This window comes from Fonsecaea nubica (genome assembly GCF_001646965.1).
Source record: "Fonsecaea nubica strain CBS 269.64 chromosome Unknown Scaff44, whole genome shotgun sequence".
NCBI classification, from domain to species: Eukaryota; Fungi; Ascomycota; class Eurotiomycetes; order Chaetothyriales; family Herpotrichiellaceae; genus Fonsecaea; species Fonsecaea nubica.
The window spans coordinates 216,880-240,271 of NW_019173717.1; the positions used below are offsets into that span (position 1 = coordinate 216,880).

The following is a 23,392-nucleotide window of genomic DNA, read 5'->3' on the forward strand; positions in this document are numbered from 1 at the left end:
ACGGGGGAAAAGAAGATCTCAAGATGTGATCTGTCCATCTAGACAAACTCTGTATTAACCCATGAAGCCCCTCGATTTTTCTTGTGGATCGATCGTGTTCCAGTCACAGCCATGACGGCCCTGTGTGGTTACAAGAATGGAGATTTGAGTGAGTGGTTTCCTCTGAGGCGCCTTGAGCCTCACGGGTCATTTTTGCCTATCAAGGGTCGCCCAGATTGCTGATCAACCCCCCCTCCCCCCCTCCAGACTCACCCGTCGCCTGTCAATCGGGCTTCGGTTGTGTGGAATGGGAGTTTCCAGGCATCTTTGGATGTACAAGCGGCATCAACACCATCCTGCCGACGACATGTGTGGAAGCAGAAGCGCAGGGTCCAACGCCCACGATCGGGGCCATTACCTGGTAAGGCTTTCTCTCTTCTTTCTTTCTTCTTTGGTGGAAGACACTGTCCCTCGTTTCAAGTGAGGATGCAAAACACTGACGGGAGAAACCTGTGGCAGTGACTCCGACGCACCGTACTGTGCGACCGTCTCCCTGTATTGGAGCGACTACTACTACACGCACTGGGAGTGTGCCACGCGATCCGCCGAGGTGATAACGATCCTGGCCGTCCCAACCGTCACTGGCCACGGCGACCCTTCGACGCAGTACCTCAACGCAGCTTTTTCCGACCCAACTGCCAGTCCCTCGGGGGGAGGAGGTGGGGGCAACGGCACCAACGGCGATGACTCGTCCTCCAGCCCAGGCAGCGGCTCGGGCGGTGGTGGTGGCAACAACATCGGGACCATCATCGGGGCCGTTGCGGGCGTGGTAGCCGCCCTCGCCGCGATCGGACTGTGGATCTGCACCAAACACCACTTCCACAGGCAGCGGCAACACGATCGAAACCTGGGCGGGAGTCGAGACATGGTGGTGCGGAACAACCGCGACATGATGACTGTGGCAGGGCAGCTTGAGCGCGGGGGACCCGTGAATGTCTACGTCAACGAGCTTCACTACCACGACCATACAGGAAGGGGAGGTCCGCTGAGGTTGGCCAGTTGAGTTGAGTCTGGGACGGGAGAATTGTCACTCTCAACCTCGTTTATGACTTGACGAATAGAAAAGGCCCGTCGACCATCACGGTATTTTGTTAATTGGACTGGATCCACATAGAAAACTGGATATATCGAAAAGACATCATTATTACTGTGAAAGGAGTTTTTGTGTGTTTGGTTGTTTGGCTGTTTGGCTGTCTGGTTGTATTTGCCCTTTGTGAGAACTTACGGTAATAATAATATTATCGGCTCCACACAGGGCCGAAAAGGGCAATATACCCGGTATCCACAAGTATATGCCCACATCGGGAAAAGGGAGTACTCCATAGTGCATTGAAGCAGCGCGTGGGCGGATATTTGGTAGAGAAGCAACCCAGTACGATACGTGTGTTATTACCGGCAGCTCAGGAATATCCGAATCAAAGGCTCGATCGTGTCATGTGGCTTTTATTGTCGACACCAATGAGTCGCGCGAGGTACGTGGGTTGTATATAATATATACCTCCACGACTGACAAATGTGCCGTGGCTCTCCCGGACACCCCCCGCTCGACCCTCACTGACCGGCTGAGGCTTGCCCGACCTTCTTCAACGCCTCCTTGCCCTGTTCCGCCGCCTCGGTGAACCCCGCGACCAACACGCTATAGTCCAGCGTGGCCAGGAGGAAAGTCATGCCCAAGCCCGCGCGGGTCGCTATCATCTCTGGAGTCGTCGCCATGGAGCCGACGACCTTGCCGTGCTTCTGGGCCGCGGCGAGCACTCCCGACAGGGCCTGCGTGAACTCGGGCTCGGGCCCGTCCACGCCGCCCGGCAGTCCGAGGGACAGACGCAGGTCGTACGGGCCGATGAAGGTGCCGGACACGCCGGGCACGGCCAGGATGGCGTCGGCGTTCTGAATGCCCTCGGCGGACTCGATAATGGGGAGGATGGCGACCCCGTCATCCTGCGCCATGTCGTAGTAGGTGCCGAACTGCGTGCCGTGGAGCTGTCGGCCAAAGGGGGCGTTGAAGGGACCGAAGCTCCGTTTGCCCCGCGGCGGGTAGATGGCGTGCGAGATGATGCGCTCCATCTCGGCCGCGTTGTTGACCATCGGGATGATGATGCCCGCCGCGCCGCTGTCCAGTGCCCACTTGACCCATTCGACGTCGTGGGACGGCACGCGCACAATGGCCAAGCAGTTGCCCTTGGACGCGGCCACCACGCTGTGCACCATGTAAGTCATCTGCTCCGCCGACATGGGCGCGTGCTCCATGTCGATCATGACAAAGTCAAACGCCTGCGCTGCGAGCATGGCGACGATGGGGCTTTGGACTGTCAGCACCGTGCCCAGCAACGCCCGGCCCAGCCGTTTATGCTGGTCTCGGAAGCGAGCGATGCCCCCTTCGCCGGGCGTATGGGTCGGCTGCGATTTGAACATGACGATTGACCGGTCTTGAATGTTGACTTGTCTTCAGTCAAACGTGAGCTGAGTGAGCCTTGTCAGCCCTTTGAACGATCCACGTAAGGAATCCACACAAGGACTCTTCTTTTGCTGGGACGAGGAGATTGGGGGGATGGCAATCGGACAGTCAGTATGTTCGATACCGTGGCCAAGAGGGGTCCCTGGATTGAGGTTGTTGGTAAATCTGGGGAGACTTACAGGAACCTGGGGAACCGACCCTCGGTTGTCGGTAACCACCAAGTACATGTATGTACTTCACGTTCCAGGGAGGTTGGATGGCGATGGAATCGGAGAAGCGACACGCTCTCGGGCCGTGATATCCGTAGCATGTTTGTATGCTTGTATCGTGATTGACTGGCTGGTCGGGAATCAATCTCCTGCAGTCGCCTGTGGGTTGTCGGTTACTGACTCTGATATTATGATATGCTTCCACGCGCTGTGATTTCCAAAGAGATACACGAGGACCAACTCGACAGGTGAATGCAACAGTGCAATGGCCGTAGCCTACAGATTTATCCATTACATCGTGTCTCCTGGGAACCTCTATGGGAGACCTTGTTGCCAGTACGTCGAAACATCATTCTCCCCGTAAGCCGTGGACCCGGTATCAAAGACCGAAACCCGTCGCATATCCCGCCTATACTTCCCCTCGTACTCCCCGTGGGTTGCTCTATGCAACACGGCACAGTTGTCCCAGATGGCAACGTCGTTGTTATCCTGCCAATGATGCACAAACTTGTACTTGTCTTGCTGGACATGCTCGAATAGCTCTTTGAGTAATTTCTGGCCCTTCTCCAGATCCATCCCGTCAATATGATGGGTGTAAGACGTGACGTAGAGATTCATTCGACCAGACTGCTCGTGTAGCTGAGCAATCTTGTGCTTCGCCAGAGGGTGGTCCATCGGGTTGATATGGAGGAAAAGGGGCGAGTCCGGATTGGCCGTCTTTCGGTTGTGGAACAGCGAGTTGCAGCCGACGAGGCCCTCAATCTCCTTTTTCTTCTCCTCTGGGAGATCGTCATACGCGGTCCGGGTGTCCAAGTACTCGGTATGGCCCCCAGTGCCTTTCGGGGGAAGTTCGACACCGCGCAAGATGGAAACACCGGTGCGACGAGGGTTGAAGGCTCCATCCGCATGCCATAGCGCATTACCGTTGGCAGACGCGGTGCGGTTGGGGTCTTTGACCGTCACGACCTCGTTCTTGTCGTCCAGGTTACCCACGTCGAAAATCTCGTCGTTGGGGATCCTCATGGCCCTTCCCGCCAGCCGATGAGCCCTGACGCTGTCTAGTTCCCCGAATCGTCGGCCAAGGGCAATGGCCGAGTCGTCGTCTAACGCAGTCTTGCGAAGGACGACGACGCCGTACTTGTGGACAGTGTCTCTAAGTTCTTCGAACAGGGCATCATCGATTGGCTTGGAGAAGTCAATGCCTTCGACTTCGGCGGCAAAGGTTTCAGCAAGGGGTGTAATCTGCAGCCTGGTGACACTCGGCATATTGGCTGGACAATGGAGCTATGATTTGGGTGGAATTGTTGTAGGAGTCTTGCACGAAACGATGAGACAGACTGCCCTTGGATCGAGCTGAGGTGAATAGTATATATTCCCCACTGTCGGCACTCTGCTTTCGTTCCCATCTGACTTCGGATGTCAAGGCCCGTTTGACTCTCAATCCCTCGAGTTCACTTCCCCGCCCGGCGCTCTGACCTCCGCGGTTCTTCGGAATGATAACATGGAGAAAGGAAAAACTTTGCCACGCCAGTCGTGTGGATATGTCGCTTCTCGAGGAGACGAGGACGGACGGGGTATATTCGATCTCCTGACTTCGGTCGCCAAAGAAGTATATAACAAGTCACACTGGGCTGTTGATCCCCAGGTCAAGCAGACGTCGCGACTGGTATCCTTGATGATCCATCCTGGATACTCCAATTGCTGGAAAGGGCGTCTCTCTCCTAACGTCCAACATTAAAAGCGTGATGCTGAAGCCAGCCTGCGTCCCAAGCATGTCACACACGAGTATGTCCATGTGCGGACACCCGCAGTACTCGCGGTACGTCAAGACTGCGGGGACCCCAGACTCTGACTTTTGACTCCAACTCTGGGGTTTTCCGTGGAAAATGCTCGCCGTCTGCCGTTCCCTATTCACCTACAGCCTCGGGAACATGCTTCTTGGCCTCTTTACGGATTTGGTATGCCGAGTATGTCGTGTTCCAGCGGTTGGAGGTGAAATCATCGTACCCTGTCGCCTGTCTGCGGTGCTTCTCTCCTCTCCGCTTCGACCCCCTCGTCCCGAAGCATCTGAAGCGAGAGATGTTGTGGAGCGGGCTCAGGAAGGGTCAAGCCCATTAGCCAAGAATCTAGGCCGGTCAATTTGGGACTTCCAGACGGGATATATCATGCTGCACGTTGTCTGTGAACACTCCTTTCCTTGACTGAGTTCTCACGGCTCGTTCCAATATACGTTCGGTATCAGATGCAAGCAGGCGAGGTACTTGCGTCGCGACGAGCAGCGTCAGCTCTGCCAGACGAAGACGCTCCAGGCACCAAGCGACAGAAGATATCTCCCTCAGCGCGGCCTCGCGCTTCGCTAGCTTGCCACAGCTGTCGTCAGCGCAAGATTCGAGTTAGTGACGAATAGCTTCCTATTTGGAGAATACGAACTCATCTTCAACCTAGTGTGATATTCAACGCCTTCCTACCGGGTCTACGTGTAGCGCATGCCGCATTTCCGACATTGACTGTCGCGTCAGCCAGTTCTCGGACCGTAGAAAGTGTGTTAGGTGGATTTTGGCATGGCTGAGCTCGATGAGCTGACACTTGGTTCTCAGGCACGGTTCTCGCGAGCACATTGCTGCACTTCAGGAGCAGATCCGATCGCTGGACGTTCTGATCCGCCAAATCGTTCCCGATGGCAATACATCGCTTGGCAGTAGTCAGGGAGAGAGTGCGCCACTGTTGAAATCGCCGACAGCTGCGGCTGCAACCACCAGACCCAGCCTTGACGATATACGGGGGCCACAAGACGCGACTCTGATCGCCGCTCAGCGAGCCTCATCGGCAGTCGTGCAGCCAAGCACAAACAGTCATGAGTCCCCTCGAGCCAATCAAGGTCAACAGTCTTCTGCTGAGTGCGTCGCTCTTCATGCCTTGTTTGCATTGCCTCCCAAAGCTGTGTGAAGTGCTGACTTGTCAAGGCAACCGGGCCCCGCCGACAATGAAAGGCAACGGCGAAGCCACACGCCTCGAGTTCACTCTGGAGTCAATGGCGAGGGCGAGGTTTCCGAGGAATCTGGCATATACTTTGGCCCGTCATGCCAACTCCATGTGTCGTCGCCTTCTGATGTGGTGAAAAGTGTGTCGGGTATCCATGCTCCAGGGACCCAGATTGACATGGACTCGGATCGCCTAAAAACCCTCCTGTTCAACAACTACTGCAACTTCCAGACCCTTTCAGTCACCATCATTCACCCCGAGCTCTTTTTGTCCCACCGAGCGCGAGGCTTGCGATCCCAGCATTACTCCCGGTTTCTGGAAAACTCCATGATGGCGTGCAGCGCGCGCTTGAGTACTTCGGTTGCGGTCCGCGCGTTGGGATCCAGCTATGCGATGCGTGCAAAGTCGGAAATCGTGTCAGAGTTGGAAGATCCAAATGTGGCGACGCTGCAGGGTATGCTGCTCCTCAGTGACTACGAGATGACTGAAGGACGCGACCGAGTTGGCTGGATGTACTGTGGTGAGGTCTCCTTTCCCTCATCATCGTGTGTCAGCGACCCTGATCAAAGTACTAGGTATCGCTTGTCGGCTCGTGGTTGACCTGGGTCTACACCATGCTTGGAGTAAGAGCGGTGACCAAGATGCCTCGAACGTCCATGGAGCGAGGTTCCGCGGCTCCGTGACGTTGGGCTGCTTCGTCTACGAGACCCTTTGGAGCATGTACCTGGGACGTCCAAGTCACATAGCCATGCTGGGCCCGTCTCTGTCCTCGTATGCCGACCATGTATCTGACAATCTGACTCTGAGGGCGTGGTTTGACTTGTGTGTATTGATCGCCGAGATTACGACCATCCTCGACAAGGACTCGCTTATACAGGCAGGCACTCTGAATCGACTGTCAGAACTCGACGGCAGGTTGCGCAGGTGGTATTCGTCAGTGCCCGCAGACATTGCCCTTGATTATGACAACGTCTCTGCTCTTGACGCCGTGGCGTATGGTCTGCATATGCAGTACCTACGGGTGCAGATGCTGTTACATTCTCTTCCCATCTCAAGCCACCGGAAGCGCAAACAAAGCGACGGCAAGGACCAACCCCCAGTCCTTCGCAATTGGACCGCCGAATCTTCCAGGCAGCTTGTGCATCACAACGCGCTGAAGATTGCCCAGTTGGGTATCACCTACGGACAGATTTTCGGGGTGGAAAAGACGCCTTCTGTGATGCTGGACAATCTGTACGTGGCGGCGACCGTCTTAATCTCCAACATCTTGGGGGCCGAGCACTCTTCCATAGACGAGAACGACCTTCGGTGGCTTCGATTGCTGGATGAGATGCTGAAAGACCTTCAGCCGCATTTTCATATCACCGCCAGGATGAGGAGGACCCTGGCTCGCATCGTGGAAGGCTGTCCCCTGCTTGCCGGTGCCTTTATGGACGACGTGCAGACGTCACCGGTACAATATGGTTCCAAGCATGGGGGCTTGGACAATGCACATGGCGGTGGTTGGGGTTCTCTGGAGGCTGCCGTCAATGACTTTGTCCTCGACCCCAGTCTGTTCAACCTCGTGGACTTTGAGCTGGTCGGTGACGGCGGCGACGGCGTGAATCGCGGCTAGTAAGGACTCTAAAAAGGCTTGTGGAGGTGGACTATGGCAGACTCGAATGAGTACTTCATAGCTACACGAGACGCCCAGAATGAGTGTCCCTTACCAGCAATCGACTGATTGAGTGCCAGTTCTTGAACGATTGGAGGTGGTTTGCGTCAGAAGGGATGTGGCGCGTGGTTGAGTTCGCTCACGTCCAGAATTGTATGTATCGTGGCAATCTGTGGAGGTACGTACGTATGTAGAGGAATGGAACGGGCTATTGCTCGGTAGCTAATTATGAAGGCCTTCGCTTTGTTGCTGGTTGGGTGCGGAAAGACCCTTCGACCCCATCCACGTCCCGCACCACCAGCGCTACTCGTCGCCCGCATTTTCTTATGTATTGAATAAATATTTTTTGGCGGCACAGGTTGACAAAGGATTCTGAACACAAGAAACCCTGGCCTGAAGACCTGACCTCTCTACCTGTACCCTACTCCGACTTCTGCATTCTGGTCGAAAGTGCCACAAAATGCGCACTCTTCCCAACATCATCATAACAGGCACTCCCGGCGTCGGCAAGACCACCACATGCACACAACTCCTCAGTCTAGCCTCGTCCTCCACGCCCACCATTAACCTCAAGCACCTCTCGATCAACGACCTCGTCAAGTCCCGCTCCTGCCACTCCGGCTACGATGAAGATCTGCAGACTCTGATCGTGGACGATGACAAACTCATGGACGAGGTGGAGAAAGACATTTCCGACGGCGAAGGCGAAGGTGGATGGGTCATTGATTGGCATTCCACCGCTGGGTTCGCCGTGCGCTGGGTCGACCTCGTGGTCGTGCTGAGGTGTGAAGAGACGAGTGTCCTCTACGACCGCCTCATGGCGCGAGGCTACAAAGATGCCAAAGTGCAGGAGAACATGGACGCCGAGATCTTTGGCGTTGTGACCGAGGAGGCCAAAGAGGGATGGGGAGAGGAGGAAGATGGCAGGGTCGTTGAACTCAAAAGCGTGAATGCAGACGACATCGATGAGAATGCCGAGCGCATTCTGCAGTGGGTGAAGAACTGGATTAAAGATCATACTACGAATGGGAACGAGGGTTAGGGGCAGTGGGATGGCATCAGTTCGACTGGGGATTCCTTTATTCTTGGATGACCCACGTCACAAAAGTCTACGATTCTATTTGTGTCAGGCAGTTATGGCTACGGCTCCAGCTCACCCCCAGCCAGCCAGGCTTTCAGTTTGGCCAGAGCCTTGCCCCGATGCGAGATCAAGTTCTACGCCAGGAATGTGGTTAGCCATGTCGCCCATTACAAGGACAAGGGGGGCCGAGGTCGAAGGGGTACATACTTTCTTCTCCTTCTCCATCTCGGCGTATGTCTGACCATCCTCGAACTCGAAGACGGCATCCCAGCCTATTAGAGTTCGCGGTCAGAAATTACCCACTGCAAATTGCACGCAGGCTTCACATGGAACCATTTTCGCAAGGGGAAGTTCGCATACCAAAAATTGGAGGCCCTCTGGCCGGCACGATCTTTCCCTGACATCGGCCCTGGAACAGAATCGGCTCATGGCCAGGTCCTGCACAGTACGCAAACGTACAAACCGCGAAGGCGGTCTTATCTTCGTATGCGGCGAGCATCTTGTTGAGACCGTCGTGACCGAGGGCCTGGAGGAAGTATTTGCTATGGTGGAGGAGGTACAGCGTTAGTCGTTGCCGAAGAAGGTAACAATGCTCTGTGCAGGAGAAGGGGTGATGAAGAGGACAGTGACTGGTTCGTCTGGGGATTCTGTTCAATGGCACGTTTCAGGGGAGTGTGAGCTCACATATAAGGCCCGGGTAACCCTTTGAGGGCCTGGAACTCCAGCGCCGTGTCTTCCGTGAGGACTGGGCCATTCACCTAGCCGGTGCACGGGCTGTTAGCATGCACCTTCCGCAGACACAAGATCCAATGTAGAATATTTCATCCATTAAGTGGACTATAATCATTCATGAGAAGACACTCACCGCCCTCGCGGCCCTCGAGGCCTTGTCCCTCGCGACCTCCTCAATGGTACCCTGGATCTCGGCGCCCTCGACATTGCGGCTCTGCAGCTCCAGGCCGGCCACGTCGCCGAGGATCGCGCGGACTTCGGCCAGCTTGTTGGCGTTGCCGGTGATGAAGTTCAGGACCTTGGGCCGTTGGTATACCGGTTGCGGGTCCTGGGACGCTGGAGCCAGGGACATGTTCTATCTTTGCTCTTGCGAAGAAAAGAGATAGGAGGGCGGGAGAGAGGGTATCCTTTGTGAAAGGGTCTAGGTGATCTGGTAGTGGTATAATTTTCTGTGCTGGAGAGAAAAAAGAAAGAAAAAACATATGCTAGGGATGAGCGAAAGGTGTTCACTGGCGGGTCCAATGTAAGTGCCAGTGTTCAAAACGAACCCAAGAAGACCTGTCCACTTTGCTCGACTTGATTTCCTAGACTGTAGATGTGTGCTGTAGAGAGCAGCGGGTTGTATTCGGTATATCTTGTGTCACATCTATTCGGCGCGATAGCAAAAGCGAGAATTTGAAATGACTCAAACTGCGCAAGGCTGCGCGGCCACAAGGCTACGAGGCTACATCCTAACCACAGCTAGCCAGGCAAGTCGAACTCTGAGCTTCCACCAGTAACAAATATTTGGTCCGAGAACAAGTAATGAGCAACAACAGCATACAAACCAGAACGCTCATACCAATTTGCTGAAGAAGCCTATCAATAGGCCTCTAGAGATGCCCCCACTGTGTCATACCTAATCCATCCATGCTGCCGGTCAGCCTTCGAAGTAGTCATTTGTTCTAACAAACTCCTCCATCGTCCCAGTTGCAATGCAATATCAAAAGAAGCCCTTGTAGGAGATGTCCAAGCCGCAATGAATGAGTTTAACAATGCTCGCGTTCCGTGCCCTTCGGTAATGATAGTCCGTGTGTCATGTTCCCCGCATGTTATGACTGCCTCGTTTTCAACTTCAAGAGCTCAAAGTCCTTATACTTCTCCAGGTATCTCTCGCCCCTTCGGTGAGCTTTCAAGAGCTTTTCAGGCTCAGCACATCGGAACGTAGTGTTGCGTGAAAAGGCGAGTTTCTTGAGTGCTGGGCTCGGGTTGAACATGGGATCGAAAACGACCAAGTTGACAACACCATTCAACCTTTGCTCGACCCCCACGATGGTCATGGAATGGCCATGATGTTGAAAGTAGATCGGCGGCTGGTCCGTAATAACGACTTTGTCAACGCTAGCTTTGGTCGAGTCGTCGTCGAAATACTCGCAGACAGCGAGAAGCATTGTTTCGAAGCCCTCGACCTCTTTTGTAGTGGTGTACGCGGTTGCCTCGCATGGTACATCGAGACTCATGAACAATGCTTGCGCCTCCGGTGTGCCAATGTATTTGCGGGTGAATCTGATGCCGCCAGTTTCCACACGTCCGCCAGAGTTGAAGCCCAGGTCCCAAGCGTTTTCGATCATGTCTTGAACCTTCAGTATAGATGGCAGTCTTCCCCTGAAGTTCTCTGCGCCATTAGCATCCGCACCCTGGATGTAGGACACCAGCATCTGAATATTGCGATAGCCGCAGAAGCCACCTTCCCTTGGCATTTTGCACACATGGAGAACTTGAGGACTGCAATAGAATGCACGTTCGACCGTTCTGTCCAGCTGAGACAGCCGAGAGAGTACAGGTACGAGATTGGGCGTCTCATTGGCAATGGTTTCGACCTTGATCAACGTGCCGTCGGGGCCGATCCTGTTAGTGATCGTGACTTTGGCGCCCTCCTCGAGCATGCGGCGCAGCCAGCCCGGCATCTGCTGCTCGTGAGCATAGGGACCGAGTTCCGACCGCTGCAAACGATTAGCTTACTATTCAACGTTAGATTTGGTCCACACTCACTCCAAGCCGTTTTGTCTTCCCGAGTTTGGAAGAGACGGCCGAAAGAGCTGATTTCCTCTTAGGAGACGCGGGAGTGCCGAGGAAGATATCCTTGAGAGATGGACCGCGCCTCTTTTCGCTGCGAGGAGGAGGAGGGGACGGTTTGTCAGGAAGTTGGCCATAGTTTCGAAGAGACTTTGGGATATGAGTGCTGAACGAGTTGGACACATCGACTAAGGGACGTTGGGCAGTTGACCGAAGGGTCGAAAGCTCAACGTCTTTGCTAGGTATATCGGCCTCATCCATGGAAATATTCTCCTGAGCATGCATGTCGGAATGGGCATCGAGCTCGAGAAAATGTACGCGTTCGCCACAGACACATTGTACCCATGATTCTTCCTTTCCGGCTCGAGAAGTTGAGGGGAGCTGTGGTGGATTCGTTGCACTTTCCGGCATCCCATTTTCATCACGGGCAGGAACATTGGGACGGTCTGGTAGGGCCAGTTCGGCAGGCAAGCCTGCTTCCTCAAAGGCAAGAAGTTGAGCCAGATCAGCATCGCTCAGCTGAGGTGCAGCATTGTAGGGTTGCTGACGGTCAGGCTGCTGGCCGCCATGCCGATGTTGCACGTGCCTTTCGAGGGCGTCAAAATCATGGGTGCCGAAGCGGCAAAAGGGGCAAGTTAGATATTGTTCGCGATTTTCGGTGGCCATCATGACCCATGGGATATGATAGAATTAGAGATGGCGCGAGAGGCTTAACAAGATTCCATCTTGTGCGGGATGGGATATCAGGCTGCCGGCGAGCCCAATCGGTCACTTCAACGGTGCCTGTCACTGGCTGCTACCTGCTGCCCACTAACAACCTTATCTTTTTCCACAGAAGTGATGAAGTGCAGCGAACGCATAGAGGGACAACGAATAATAGACGACAACAAAGTAGCTTTTCCGCCTCAATTCCGTGTGGCAGTGCTTAATTGGGGTGTGTTGTGTACTTGTATGCGGACAAGGAATGTCCGAGCAGGCTGAACAAGTGGGCGAATGGGGTATTGGGAGGGCCGCGTTGATCGCCAAGGGGAGTTTAAGGAGGATTCTCGGGTGGAAGCGCAAGAGGAACAATAAGGGCGTGCATAGGCGTGGAATGTCACTCTATCTTTAATTGTCCATGTCAGCAACAACTAATTCCCCCAGTCTTTGTTTGGCGTTACCTGATTCCTGGAAACGAAGCGCTGACGGTGACAGGCTGAGACTGAAGGGCTGCCACGGCCGCCCAAGATCAGTGGGGTGATTCACTCAGCCTTGTCTGGCCGCTTGGGTTGCATTCTAGGCGAGCAAGAAGGCGTGCTGGCAGGTTGAATTGGAGGACACCAAGGATGGGATCAGGGCCGTTAAAATGACAACATCCAGTAGACCTAGGCCATCACATGTAGAGGGTACCTATAGGTACAAGTACAGGTACCTGGAAGAGTGCCTACCAGTAGGTATCTACTAAGTAACTAATGTACCTGACTAAATCTGGTAACCACACACGAAATGACGCCACGGTTCTGGCCGCCACATTATTCGCCGAACGTGTAGCCGAGCACAGTGGGCTCACCTCACCGCCTCGAGGACCCCTCCAGAATTTTCAAAAATTCTGCCGCATCGAGTATTATGACTGACCTGACTCTCGTGCTAACTGAGAGACTTTTTCGAAAATCGGGCCCAGAATCGTCTCCGGCTGTGGCAGTGGGATACAATGCCAGTCACTAACTTGCTGCTCTCCCTCTAAAACAGCCCTTCGCTCTCGAATGATATTTACTTTCGTTTGTTGACTAGCTACCACACTCCTTCCACTGTCTCTCGTATGTCTCAGTGACGGTATTATGTTTCTCAGTCATTGCTTGCCACAGTCACCCTCCTCACAATGACCACGCCCTCTCTCTCTAACGGTGTGCGCGCCGAGGTCCCGCTCGTCAACGGGGTCAATGGCACCCGTACACCAAGGTCTCGTCCAGTTAATGTCTTGAAATTTGGCGGTATGTGTAATCATCGGACGCCGTGTTTGGGAAGCCGTCACTGACTCACCCAAGGAACTAGTGTTGGAAAATTCCCTTTGGATATTGTCAATGTCGTCAAATCTTGTTCCTTGGACACCGATGTTGCAATAGTCTGCTCAGCAGTGCGTATACTCACCGTCGGTCTCGCTGTTTTGCATGTACTGATCGACCAAATTTAGAGATCGAGCAGCACCAAGGCCGCAGGCACGACGAACCGTCTGTTGCGGGCGGCAGCCGAGGCAGAGAACCACCGATCCCAAGATTTCAAACGGTTAATCCAAGATGTTCGGGCCGATCACTTGGGGGCTGCTGAAACGTACATACAGTCCGAGAAGATACGGACGCAGTTACGGGCACGGTTTGAAGATGAGTGTTCGTTGGTGGAGCGGATATTGGAGGCTGCCCAGACTTTGGGCGAGACGAGTCCCAGATCCAGAGACAAGGTTATGAGCACAGGCGAAAAGCTCAGCTGTCACTTCATGGCAGCACTGCTGCAGGACCGAGGTATTGACGCCGAGTTCGTCGACCTGGCGGACGTGATTGATTTCAATGTCTCCCACGGTCTGGACCAGCAATTCTACGACAACATGGCATCGAATTTGGCAAAACGGCTCCAAGACATCCCTTCTGGGGTGGTGCCCGTAATTACAGGATACTTTGGCGCCATCCCGAGAGGTTTGTTGATGACAGTTGGTCGAGGATACACCGACCTGTGTGCCGCCCTCGTTGCCGTCGGCATAGGAGCCAACGAGCTACAAATATGGAAAGAAGTGGATGGCATATTTACGGCTGACCCGCGCAAAGTCCCGACAGCGCAACTGATTCCTCGGATAAGCCCAGCAGAGGCTGCTGAACTCACATTTTACGGATCCGAGGTCATTCACCCTTCCACCATGGACCAGGTCATCCGAGCACGGATACCTATTCGGATAAAGAACGTGATGAATCCACGAGGAGGGGGCACCATCGTCTATCCAGATTCTCCGTCAGAGCTGGCCTCCAAGTCGGCAGGGCACGACCCCACGCTCTTCCGTTCGAGGAGCCCTAGCCAGCTCTCGGAGGGTGAGACGCCGAAGCGCCCGACAGCAATTACCATGAAGCACAAGATCTTGGTCATGAATATCCACTCCAATAAACGAGCATTGTCCCATGGGTTCTTCGCCGGAATCTTTGCCACCCTCGACAAGTGGCGATTGTCGGTCGATGTCATTTCCACCAGCGAGGTGAATATGTCTATGGCCTTGCATTCGGAAGCGCCCCTCTACACGGGCGGAGGCGATGACGAATACCAGATCGTGGATCAGGATCTTCGGGGCGCGATCGAGGAATTGCAAAACTTTGGGACTGTGGACATCATTCCGGAAATGGCGATTGTCAGTCTCGTCGGGAAGCAGATGAAGAATATGATCGGCATTGCTGGAAAGATGTTCTCGACCCTGGGCTCGAATCATGTGAACATCGAAATGATCTCGCAAGGTATGGGCACCCATCATGGTTTGGAGAGGTGTATGTCAATGCTAACAGGGTGAGCAGGGGCTAGTGAGATCAACATCTCTTGTGTGATTGCAGAACGCGACGCCGATCGAGCTTTAAACATCTTGCACACCAACTTGTTTACCTTCCTCGAACCCTGATTGTGCTTTTTGAGCGATTGAGCAGCATCTAATACCATTTACGGGAGTCTTTGCATAGAAAAAAGAGGGGGGCACTAGTGGTGTCAAAAAGGAAAAATCCGGAACCCGGGGTTGGTCAATAAAATGGGAGGCACTTTGAAAAGGGTCTGAAATTTGGACATTCAGCTGGACACACACGGGCCCACCGTGGCGGTTATATTCGGAGATGTTGCGGGAAATGTCGATGACAGCAATTTGGAGTAGATGAAGAAACGAATTTCAACAGAGTGACATGATCACCACAAGCCACAACCATGACAGATGTCAATCAAAAAAAAATGAGAAGATCCAACATCTCCAGATGACATCAACCTGAGCCCAAGGGGTTTGTCCTTTTGGTAGAGTTCAGATGAGCCATTGTGGCAGTGCTTGACTTGATGAAGGAAGAACAGCTATAGCCCCGGGATTGACAACCCGAAGACGAGAGTTCTCTGCTACTATTTCCTAGAGAAGCAAGAAATATGCTGCGGAAATGAGTGTGAAGTTTCTGGAAAGGGAAAGTGAGACAAAGCGGCAACACGGCTAGAGTAGCACCCCGGAAGAGTAGTTGTTCCGCTCCGGAAGACGCGCTTGAAACGCGTCCTTCCCTCCACCAATCAAATCACGCCCAAGCTCTGGGATTCGCGCCACTCCCTCAACACCAAACCAGGGCACCAGGTGGGCAGACAACGGGCATTCCACGTCAGTCGAGTCCAATCGAGATGCCATTGATTGGATGTGGATAAGTCCAGCAGCACAGGCCCCGACCACTGCGAACCCTTCAGAATCAAGGCGTCCGTAGCGCCAAAGTCTCCTAAAGTCAAGGTCCATCACGGTTCGCGTCTTCACATTGGCCTCAGTCACCTGTCAGTTGCATCGAGACCTCGCATCGCAAACCCACGCCCTCGACGCCTCTCACTAATAGCCCACCAGGCCCGCGTCATTCCTGGCATTCCCGGCTCAAAGGTCGAACTCCTCTCACCCACACCTCCACCGAGCTCTTGAACTTTGTTCTTACCCGGTCCTGCTCTGCCCTCTTTTTCTGCCTGCAGTTCCCCTCTTAAGAACTGGCCTGCCTCCTCCCACGAACCAGCTTACTCTCACATCGATTTTTTACGCGATAACCTGGTAAACAAGCTACCCTTTACGATCTCCAGTCATCGCCAGCTTCACGGAATGCCTCGATTGATTCGATAGCTGCGATTCACCTCTCGACTTCTATCCCTTTCGACGGTTCAGCATTCATACCATCCGCACCCCCTCGGTACTCCGACGAGCGCTGCAACTGCGGCCTCGATCTTCCGCGCCCCTCCCGCACAGACACGCCCATACCTCCATCCACCTCCTTCGCCCTGAGATTTGATTCCTCTGGACGCCCTTGCTCACAGCTCGAGATCGTTCTCAAAAAGTGGCAGTTGCCTGTTTCCTCCGGGTTGTCGGCTCTGGACCACATCTCAGCCGCACCCTGCCGTCAACCTCAAAAAGTCGGTTAATGGAACCTCTGCACTTTAGCTTCACGCGACTTTTCCCATACACTTGGCTTGTCTTGTATCTGTGAATACTCTACACCACTTTTCGCCATGGCCTCGACGCGTCAACATCCCTTTGTACAGATCTATCAGGATCCCATGCCGCTTCCGTCGAACAATATCTCACATCTCAGCCGAAATCGACCGCGTCTGCAACCTTCGGCTATGCCTTTGCAGCCACTCAGAAACCCGCCAGCCGCTCACCCACGCCCAGAGGTCATCCTCAGTGCCCCAATGGCACCAGGCCAACAGTTATCCCCTCTCAAGAGCACACCCTTATCTCCTCAGCCACCTTACTACGGAGACCTCAACTATGTTGCGATCCCTCCGCCTATGACGGCAAACCATATGTACACTGACTCGCCGGCGAAGAGACATGCTATTCCATCCAGCCAGCAGTATCGTCCTGTCCAAATGGCACAGCCGATGTTTACCACCTTCGACATAAAACTTGATTCATATGACCAGGAAAACTTCGGGATGCCAACTACGCAAGATAATTTCGTTGACTTTCCAGAGCCCTCATACGTCCGCAAGCAGCCCCTAAAACGATCATACTCGGAAGCGCAGATGACCAACGACCGCCCTTTCAAGAAGCCTCGACAGGAAGATGAATCCGTCTTCCAGCTACCTAACCCGGAAGATATGCCTCCGGTCGAGGATGATGGAAATAAACCTGCCTACAGCTATGCTCAGATGATCGGAATGGCTATCCTTAGAGCACCAAATCGGCGGCTAACTTTGGCGCAAATCTACGACTGGATCTCGACTACATTCACCTATTACCGAGAAGACACCAAGCAAAGCTGGCATAACAGTATCAGACATAACCTATCTTTGCACAAAGCTTTCACTAAGCAAGAGAGGCCCAAGGGCGATGCCGGAAAGGGAAGCTATTGGGTCATTGAGCCAGGGATGGAGTCGCAGTTCATCAAGGATAGAAATCGCAGAGGGGCCAATATCACCCACATGACGATTAATGCCAATGCGATGCGTCCCGAGCCTCAGAAGATTGCCCAGCAGCTCTCGGACGCGCTCGCACCGAACCCCTTCCTTGGTCAATCCAGCGAACCACCCCGCCCTCAGACAGCTCCTGCCCTTCCGGAACTCTCATCAGATGCCACTCTTCCCGCCTCAGACCCCGCTCTGAACGAGCATGAGACTGCGGAATTTGAAGACACCGGCGCCGTCACGGCTCCAAAGTCGTCTCCCCCAGATGCCATTAATTCTTCGCCACCCGTGGTTGCGCCTCATCATCAACGCGCGATCTCTTCGCCGCCCACACGACAGCCGCGCCAATCTGTATCTCATCGACAGAACCCAAGTCTTACCAAGAACGATGACAGCGGATACTTTTCGTCCATTGAGTCGTCTGCTCTGCGGCCGAACAAGAATACCGTGATGCTCACCTCGGAACTGGACATTGAGCCTATGAGGAAGAAGAGAGGTCGCGCCGAAGAGGAGATTGTGCGAATCAGAAGCTCCTCGCATGATCTGACCCCGAGCCATGGGAGATTCCGGCCATCCACGGCGGAGGGTGCTCAGTTGTCGTCCCCCGTTCGTGTCAGCCCAGCGGTGAACCAGAATCCGGTGACTCCTGCTGTTATCTTCAAGAAACCCGCACGCCCTCCTCCTTCAGTGTCTCCAAACACGCAGCTTCTCCTGCATCGCAAAGCAATGCGCGAGTTTGCCAACTCACCGATCAAAAGCTCTGGACTCTTTTTGCTAGAAGAGGCAACATACAGTCCTCTCCGGTGGACGAGTCTGGCGCCATCGTCAGCCTATACCGAGGAATCTTTTGAAATCTTTTCTGATCCGGCGCTTGGTTTTACCCCAGGCACACCATTATGTGCCTCGTCACCATTGAAGGGATCTGTCTCTCGCCCAACCTATGGTCGATCAGCAACTTCTACCAATATCCTAACGGATGTGCTTGGCAGTGCCCAGAATCGCAACACCAAAACCCCAACCCGGAGCTCTCTTCTGCATCCCCGCGTACGAGCTACACAAAGTGGGTCGCCATTGAAAGCTTCCGCTTCGCATGGCTCCCTCTTCGATACACAAGATGATCTGTTTGACTTCAAGTCATTCGACAACGACAACTCGGATGACAATGACGAGGGTGTCGATATCCTTCAAGGATTTGGAAAGATTGGTGGAAAGTCGGCGAACGCGACCACTTCCACTGGCCATTCCCGTCGACCTTCTCTGGGTCGCAGCCTTACTTCACGCTTTTGATGTGTTAATGAACTTGGTTGATACCCGCTCGTCCACAGATGGCTGAGTGGACTAACTCTTCATGTCCTATGTTTTTCTTTTCAGGGAAAAATCTTGGTGATACCACCGGACCGTTGGATTCATCGAGGCTGGTAGCGGACGGACGCTCCGCTGCAGTTGTGCTCGGGCTCTTGGTGCCTGACCTGGACCGGACGAGCCTCATGTGCTCGGACCACGCCATGGCACAACTGCAGAGACAACTTTGCTATGATGTCAAGAGTTTACGAATTGTGATTATGCCCTTTTTTTTTTAATGACGATATGGGATTGTATGACAGTAATGGAGACTATTATGTGGGAGGAGCTGAAAGTGGCTCGACAACAAGCCCATAGATAGTTTAGCAGCAATGCAATGAGAATGCTCGTCTCGGCCCTTTGGGTCTGGGATGTCAGTCGATTCAATCCCACATGCTGTACTGGGTCCGTACAAGTACTTGTATGGTTATATTGACGAAGATCTCACGCCACGGGCCTCGCTTCGTCTCGCGCGAGGTTCCATGCGATGCAGGCTGAGTCATCATCAGACATCAACGCAGCTGGGTGGCAGCGCCAGCCTGCGCCAGGATGATCTTTCACGCGCCTGCAACCAATGGCCGTCGGGACAAAGTAAGCCAGCCCTCTGCAGCTCTACGAGGTACCTGCATTATTATATTGGTCAGCGTCGAGGCAGGATTGAAGTGGTCTTGTTCTGACTCGTTTGTTGTGGCATGAATACGAACAGGCTCACCCGAGGCGTCGGTTGCGGCATCCTGAGATACTGCGTTTCGAGGTATTCGACTATCGAGGCACGGAGCCTGACTACACGAGCGACATTGGGCAGAGGCATAGAGCTGAGGCCTTCCATGACTGATCACACCACCCGAAAGCCTTTTGCACAATCTCTACTCGATCAAGCACAAGTCGCGGGATTGTCCACGACGACACCGAGAAACAAGATGAGCCGCCGTACGCCCATAGCACCCCAGCGAGTCGATGCACCGCTCACCCAGTCGGCAACCTTCCTCGTCGTTTCCTTGACTGACAAGCGCGATGCCGTCAAGACGGTGCGCTCGACGCTGGCCAGTGTGGACGACCTCTCCAAGAACGTTGCTATTCGAGATCTGGATGCCGCCTTTGCGTGCACAGTCGGCATTGGCAGCAATGTCTGGGACAGTCTATTGCCCGGGGTTCCCAGACCGGCCGAGCTGCACCCCTTTCCCACCATTTCTGGAAAAGTCCACACGGCGGTTTCCACGCCTGGGGACCTGCTGTTTCACATTCGGGCTCAGCGCCGCGACCTGTGCTTCGAGTTCGAGCGCCAGCTGATGGATCGCTTGGGCGACAGTGTCAAGGTCGAGGATGACACCGTGGGGTTCCGGTACTTTGACGTTCGCGATCTTCTGGGTTTCGTGGACGGGACGGCGAACCCTGTGGGCGCTGCGGTCGACGACTCGGTCCTGGTGACGGAGGCAGACGACGCAGGCTCCGCAGGCGGCAGCTACGTCGTCGTGCAAAAGTATGTGCACGACTTGAGCAGGTGGCGAGGCTTGTCCACGGAGAAGCAAGAGGCAATCATTGGGCGCACGAAACTCGACAACATCGAGTTGGACGACGTCGCCGAGGACAAGCAAAAAGCTCACAAGCAACTAGCCAACATCTCGGGGGACGACGGAGCCGAGTTATCGATTTTGAGAGACAACATGCCCTTTGGCACACCCGGGAAAGGCGAGTATGGCACCTATTTCATCGGCTATTCGAGAAAGCTGTGGGTCATTGAGCAGATGCTGGACCGGATGTTTGTGGGTTCGCCGCCTGGGTTGCACGATCGCATTCTGGACTACTCGACGCCGTTGACGGGGACGACCTTTTTCGTACCCAGTGCCACTCTCCTGGGGTCTTTGGCTGATGACTAGCGGTTGAGAGTTGGAACTTATACTACTCTGCTCATCAACGGTAGGAGAGCCTGGAGGAAACGAGTGTGACTGAATACACCTTGCTTTCTTCTTCAAGCGGATGCTGCGTGGGATGCAAATATTACTCGAGAGAATCTCGCAAAGTCTTGCCTCATGTTGCCTCGCCTACAGCTTATCACGGATTATTAGAGACGCTTGAGCATCTGCAAGCTTATCGTCATTAAGGAGGTCCGAATCTAACCTTTCCATATGCATTTCTTATCGACTCGACTGGTTGTTGTAAATTATAATTCTATACCTCGTAATATGGCCCAAGTCTGGCAATGGCCTGTTAAAGCGGCGCACGGTGCTCGGGGATTTTCTTGGTGGCTCCGAAAACCATTGAAACTTTTCCTGAAGTCGCATCCGCTTCGCGCGTCTTGTCCCCCAGTCAATGCTCGGGAGTGTCAAAGCACGGACAATATCACAGCGGATTTTCAGAGAGGACACTCGCAGCGGGAGGTTCTGAGTCTGGTCAGAGGATCTCTGCCGCGGCACAAGTCCTCAAAGGACGACGAAAAGGATGTCGACGCCACGATGTCTCCGCATAGCTATTGAAGCATGCCGTCCCCAGAAGGTATGCGAGATCCTCACATCGCCAACATGGCGGAGAGAAGCTGTGCCCCAGGAAGATCCTTTCAGATGATAGCAGCAGCAGCGCTCTGGAGCTGTTCTGAACATGTTCACGATTGACTGACTTGTGTGTTCGATGTCCAGACCACCACCGTTCCGCTTCGACCCCGTCTTTCTGCGCCAGCCCATCGGCAACGATCGGTGCAGGCCTTTTGCTCGCATGCGCCGCGACCTGAAAAGAACAGCAGAGACAAATCGATAGAGACGGGGCCTGTTGATATCACAGCAGGCTTCCCAACTCCGGAGATCGGGTCATACAAAATCCAGGATGCCTACGAGGAAGGGAGAGCTCCGGTCCAAGAGAGCGGTAGAGAAGACGACTCGGCGGCAGCGACGGCTAAGCCCAAGCATACGCCGACTTCAACACACCGGTCCAAGCAGAGGGCGGACGTGGTGTCGGAGGCTCAAGCCCAGGATATAACACAATCACAATCGCCCGCAAAGCGAACTCCAAAAGCTACAAGGGACTCGCCATCCACGCCGCAGCTCTCTTCGTCTGAGAATGCGACCGCGGCACCCAGAGATGAAAATGCAAGACCCAACGTACCACCCAATGTCCTTGCCGCATACCGCACTCCGCTCTACCATCCTGTCACCCACGGGATCCCAGTGTGCCAGCTTCAGCTCCGCTCCTTCAGCACTCGCAACCTCGAGTTTTTCGCCGACTTCTGCGTCCGTGCCGCGTACTACCTATCGCTGCCCTGTCGGGGACCGACGCCCCTGCCGAAGAAGATCGAGCGATGGACGGTCCTCAAGAGCAACTTTGTGAATAAAAAGGCGCAAGAGAATTTTGAGAGAATTACAATGAAGAGGTTGATCACCGTGTACGATGGACATCCAGAAGTGGTCGAGACGTGGTTGGCGTTTGTGAGAAAATGGCAGTTTTATGGAGTAGGCATGAAAGCGAATCTATGGGGTTGGGAAGGTCTTGGTAAGTCTGGAAGAGACATGTTCATGCCTTTGCACCATTACACCATTACACCATTGTTTTTACCCCTTTGGCTACTGTGGACTGGTTACTGTGCGTCTGTGGTTTGCCTGTGGCTTTGCTGACATGTCTTGCTTTTTCAGATGTTGCATCCAAGATGGACCACGACTTCACCTCTCTCGAGAAAGAACTCGATAGCAAGCTGCGGCTGTTTGGGTTCAACAAGACAGCGGGCAAGAAGAATGATCTGCTTGATCTACTCGAGAGACAGGGACATAGGCGTGAGGGTATCGGCATGAGCGAGGTTCGGGAGAAGAGCAGGACGACTGAGGATCCCTGGTAAGGAGGTGGACTGGCTATTCGCATTCGCACCTTATTGCGCTCTGAGAGGGCTGGGGATACTCTTGTGTATAGATAGATGTACAATGAAGGCTCATGTAGCAGTGATACATTCGGCGGAGCGACACTGAGTGCCCTGCATGAACGTACCTACAACACATGCCTATCTCGCCATGTACTCTGAATACAGTGATCACCTCTAATAGTGGCTATAGGGATGTAACATGACTGATACTAGTACTCATACTCGTCCAGTCTGGTTCTCTCTCCTACTCCATCCAGGTGGGACGGAAAGGCGCCGGTAATAGAGTGTTCGTCCATACCATCCAAAGTAGGAAACAGTAGATTGCAGAATACAGGCTCGGATGATATCCTTGTTAGGTAATAGGCATTTGATGGTCGATACTATCTTCTTCTTCTCCCTCGACTACTTGCTCTCCATCATATATCATATGGTGGTAACAGTAGTAATATTTACCACAAGGCTGGCTGATCCATCGCATAGACGATTCGATGGTCCATGGCAAAAAGGGGCAAATGAATGACTCCGAAGAAGGAGGGAATTTGTTCCGCGCATCAACCAGCATCTGCGCCTCGACACCTTCTTAGCAAGTCGGAATGAACCATCTCCACATCAAATCCCACGTCGACTTTACTGCATCTTCATCTAGCATCTCCACGTATCTCCTAGTCAGCCCTCAGCTGGTTCTTTTGCGGGGTGAAAACCTTCGTGCATCGGCCCAATGGATCCCTCCCACCCATCCCACACTTTGACCCATGGTGCGCTGGGTTGCGGGTTTAGTCTCACATGGCTACTCGATACGGGTGCCAGTCGCCGGAACCCTGGGCGTTTGCGTGGAATAATTCCACAGGGTCACTGGGGGATGTCAATATGAGACACACAG

The 23,392-nt window shown here is 53.8% G+C and overlaps 11 protein-coding genes across 11 annotated transcripts; 7 read left to right on the forward strand and 4 right to left on the reverse strand.

Moving 5' to 3' along the window:
* Positions 1-111: 111 nt before the first annotated feature.
* On the forward strand, positions 112-1,042 carry AYO20_06813 (hypothetical protein; the record flags this gene model as incomplete). Its single annotated transcript, XM_022645101.1, has 3 exons — positions 112-148; positions 301-400; positions 499-1,042. The coding sequence occupies 3 exons, from the start codon at positions 112-114 to the stop codon at positions 1,040-1,042; spliced, it is 681 nt and encodes a 226-aa protein (XP_022498990.1).
* A 548-nt stretch (positions 1,043-1,590) lies between these two features.
* AYO20_06814 (hypothetical protein) lies at positions 1,591-2,451 on the reverse strand (the record flags this gene model as incomplete). Its single annotated transcript, XM_022645102.1, has 1 exon — positions 1,591-2,451. The coding sequence occupies one exon, from the start codon at positions 2,449-2,451 to the stop codon at positions 1,591-1,593; it is 861 nt and encodes a 286-aa protein (XP_022498991.1).
* A 567-nt stretch (positions 2,452-3,018) lies between these two features.
* Positions 3,019-3,969, reverse strand: AYO20_06815 (hypothetical protein; the record flags this gene model as incomplete). The annotated part of the gene is made up of 1 exon (XM_022645103.1): positions 3,019-3,969. One exon carries the CDS (start codon positions 3,967-3,969, stop codon positions 3,019-3,021), a length of 951 nt encoding a protein of 316 aa, XP_022498992.1.
* Positions 3,970-4,945: 976 nt separating this feature from the next.
* Positions 4,946-7,300, forward strand: AYO20_06816 (hypothetical protein; the record flags this gene model as incomplete). The annotated part of the gene is made up of 5 exons (XM_022645104.1): positions 4,946-5,095; positions 5,149-5,243; positions 5,301-5,600; positions 5,667-6,205; positions 6,261-7,300. 5 exons carry the CDS (start codon positions 4,946-4,948, stop codon positions 7,298-7,300), a joined length of 2,124 nt encoding a protein of 707 aa, XP_022498993.1.
* A 499-nt stretch (positions 7,301-7,799) lies between these two features.
* Positions 7,800-8,381, forward strand: AYO20_06817 (hypothetical protein; the record flags this gene model as incomplete). The annotated part of the gene is made up of 1 exon (XM_022645105.1): positions 7,800-8,381. The coding sequence occupies one exon, from the start codon at positions 7,800-7,802 to the stop codon at positions 8,379-8,381; it is 582 nt and encodes a 193-aa protein (XP_022498994.1).
* A 98-nt stretch (positions 8,382-8,479) lies between these two features.
* Positions 8,480-9,504, reverse strand: AYO20_06818 (RdgB/HAM1 family non-canonical purine NTP pyrophosphatase; the record flags this gene model as incomplete). The annotated part of the gene is made up of 5 exons (XM_022645106.1): positions 8,480-8,554; positions 8,628-8,692; positions 8,781-8,962; positions 9,105-9,178; positions 9,286-9,504. The coding sequence occupies 5 exons, from the start codon at positions 9,502-9,504 to the stop codon at positions 8,480-8,482; spliced, it is 615 nt and encodes a 204-aa protein (XP_022498995.1).
* Positions 9,505-10,243: 739 nt separating this feature from the next.
* Positions 10,244-11,873, reverse strand: AYO20_06819 (hypothetical protein; the record flags this gene model as incomplete). Its single annotated transcript, XM_022645107.1, has 2 exons — positions 10,244-11,134; positions 11,184-11,873. The coding sequence occupies 2 exons, from the start codon at positions 11,871-11,873 to the stop codon at positions 10,244-10,246; spliced, it is 1,581 nt and encodes a 526-aa protein (XP_022498996.1).
* A 1,192-nt stretch (positions 11,874-13,065) lies between these two features.
* Positions 13,066-14,832, forward strand: AYO20_06820 (hypothetical protein; the record flags this gene model as incomplete). The annotated part of the gene is made up of 4 exons (XM_022645108.1): positions 13,066-13,177; positions 13,232-13,320; positions 13,378-14,674; positions 14,732-14,832. 4 exons carry the CDS (start codon positions 13,066-13,068, stop codon positions 14,830-14,832), a joined length of 1,599 nt encoding a protein of 532 aa, XP_022498997.1.
* Positions 14,833-16,430: 1,598 nt separating this feature from the next.
* On the forward strand, positions 16,431-18,617 carry AYO20_06821 (hypothetical protein; the record flags this gene model as incomplete). The annotated part of the gene is made up of 1 exon (XM_022645109.1): positions 16,431-18,617. One exon carries the CDS (start codon positions 16,431-16,433, stop codon positions 18,615-18,617), a length of 2,187 nt encoding a protein of 728 aa, XP_022498998.1.
* A 974-nt stretch (positions 18,618-19,591) lies between these two features.
* AYO20_06822 (hypothetical protein) lies at positions 19,592-20,548 on the forward strand (the record flags this gene model as incomplete). Its single annotated transcript, XM_022645110.1, has 1 exon — positions 19,592-20,548. One exon carries the CDS (start codon positions 19,592-19,594, stop codon positions 20,546-20,548), a length of 957 nt encoding a protein of 318 aa, XP_022498999.1.
* Positions 20,549-21,110: 562 nt separating this feature from the next.
* Positions 21,111-22,491, forward strand: AYO20_06823 (hypothetical protein; the record flags this gene model as incomplete). The annotated part of the gene is made up of 3 exons (XM_022645111.1): positions 21,111-21,164; positions 21,305-22,151; positions 22,292-22,491. The coding sequence occupies 3 exons, from the start codon at positions 21,111-21,113 to the stop codon at positions 22,489-22,491; spliced, it is 1,101 nt and encodes a 366-aa protein (XP_022499000.1).
* Positions 22,492-23,392: the final 901 nt, after the last annotated feature.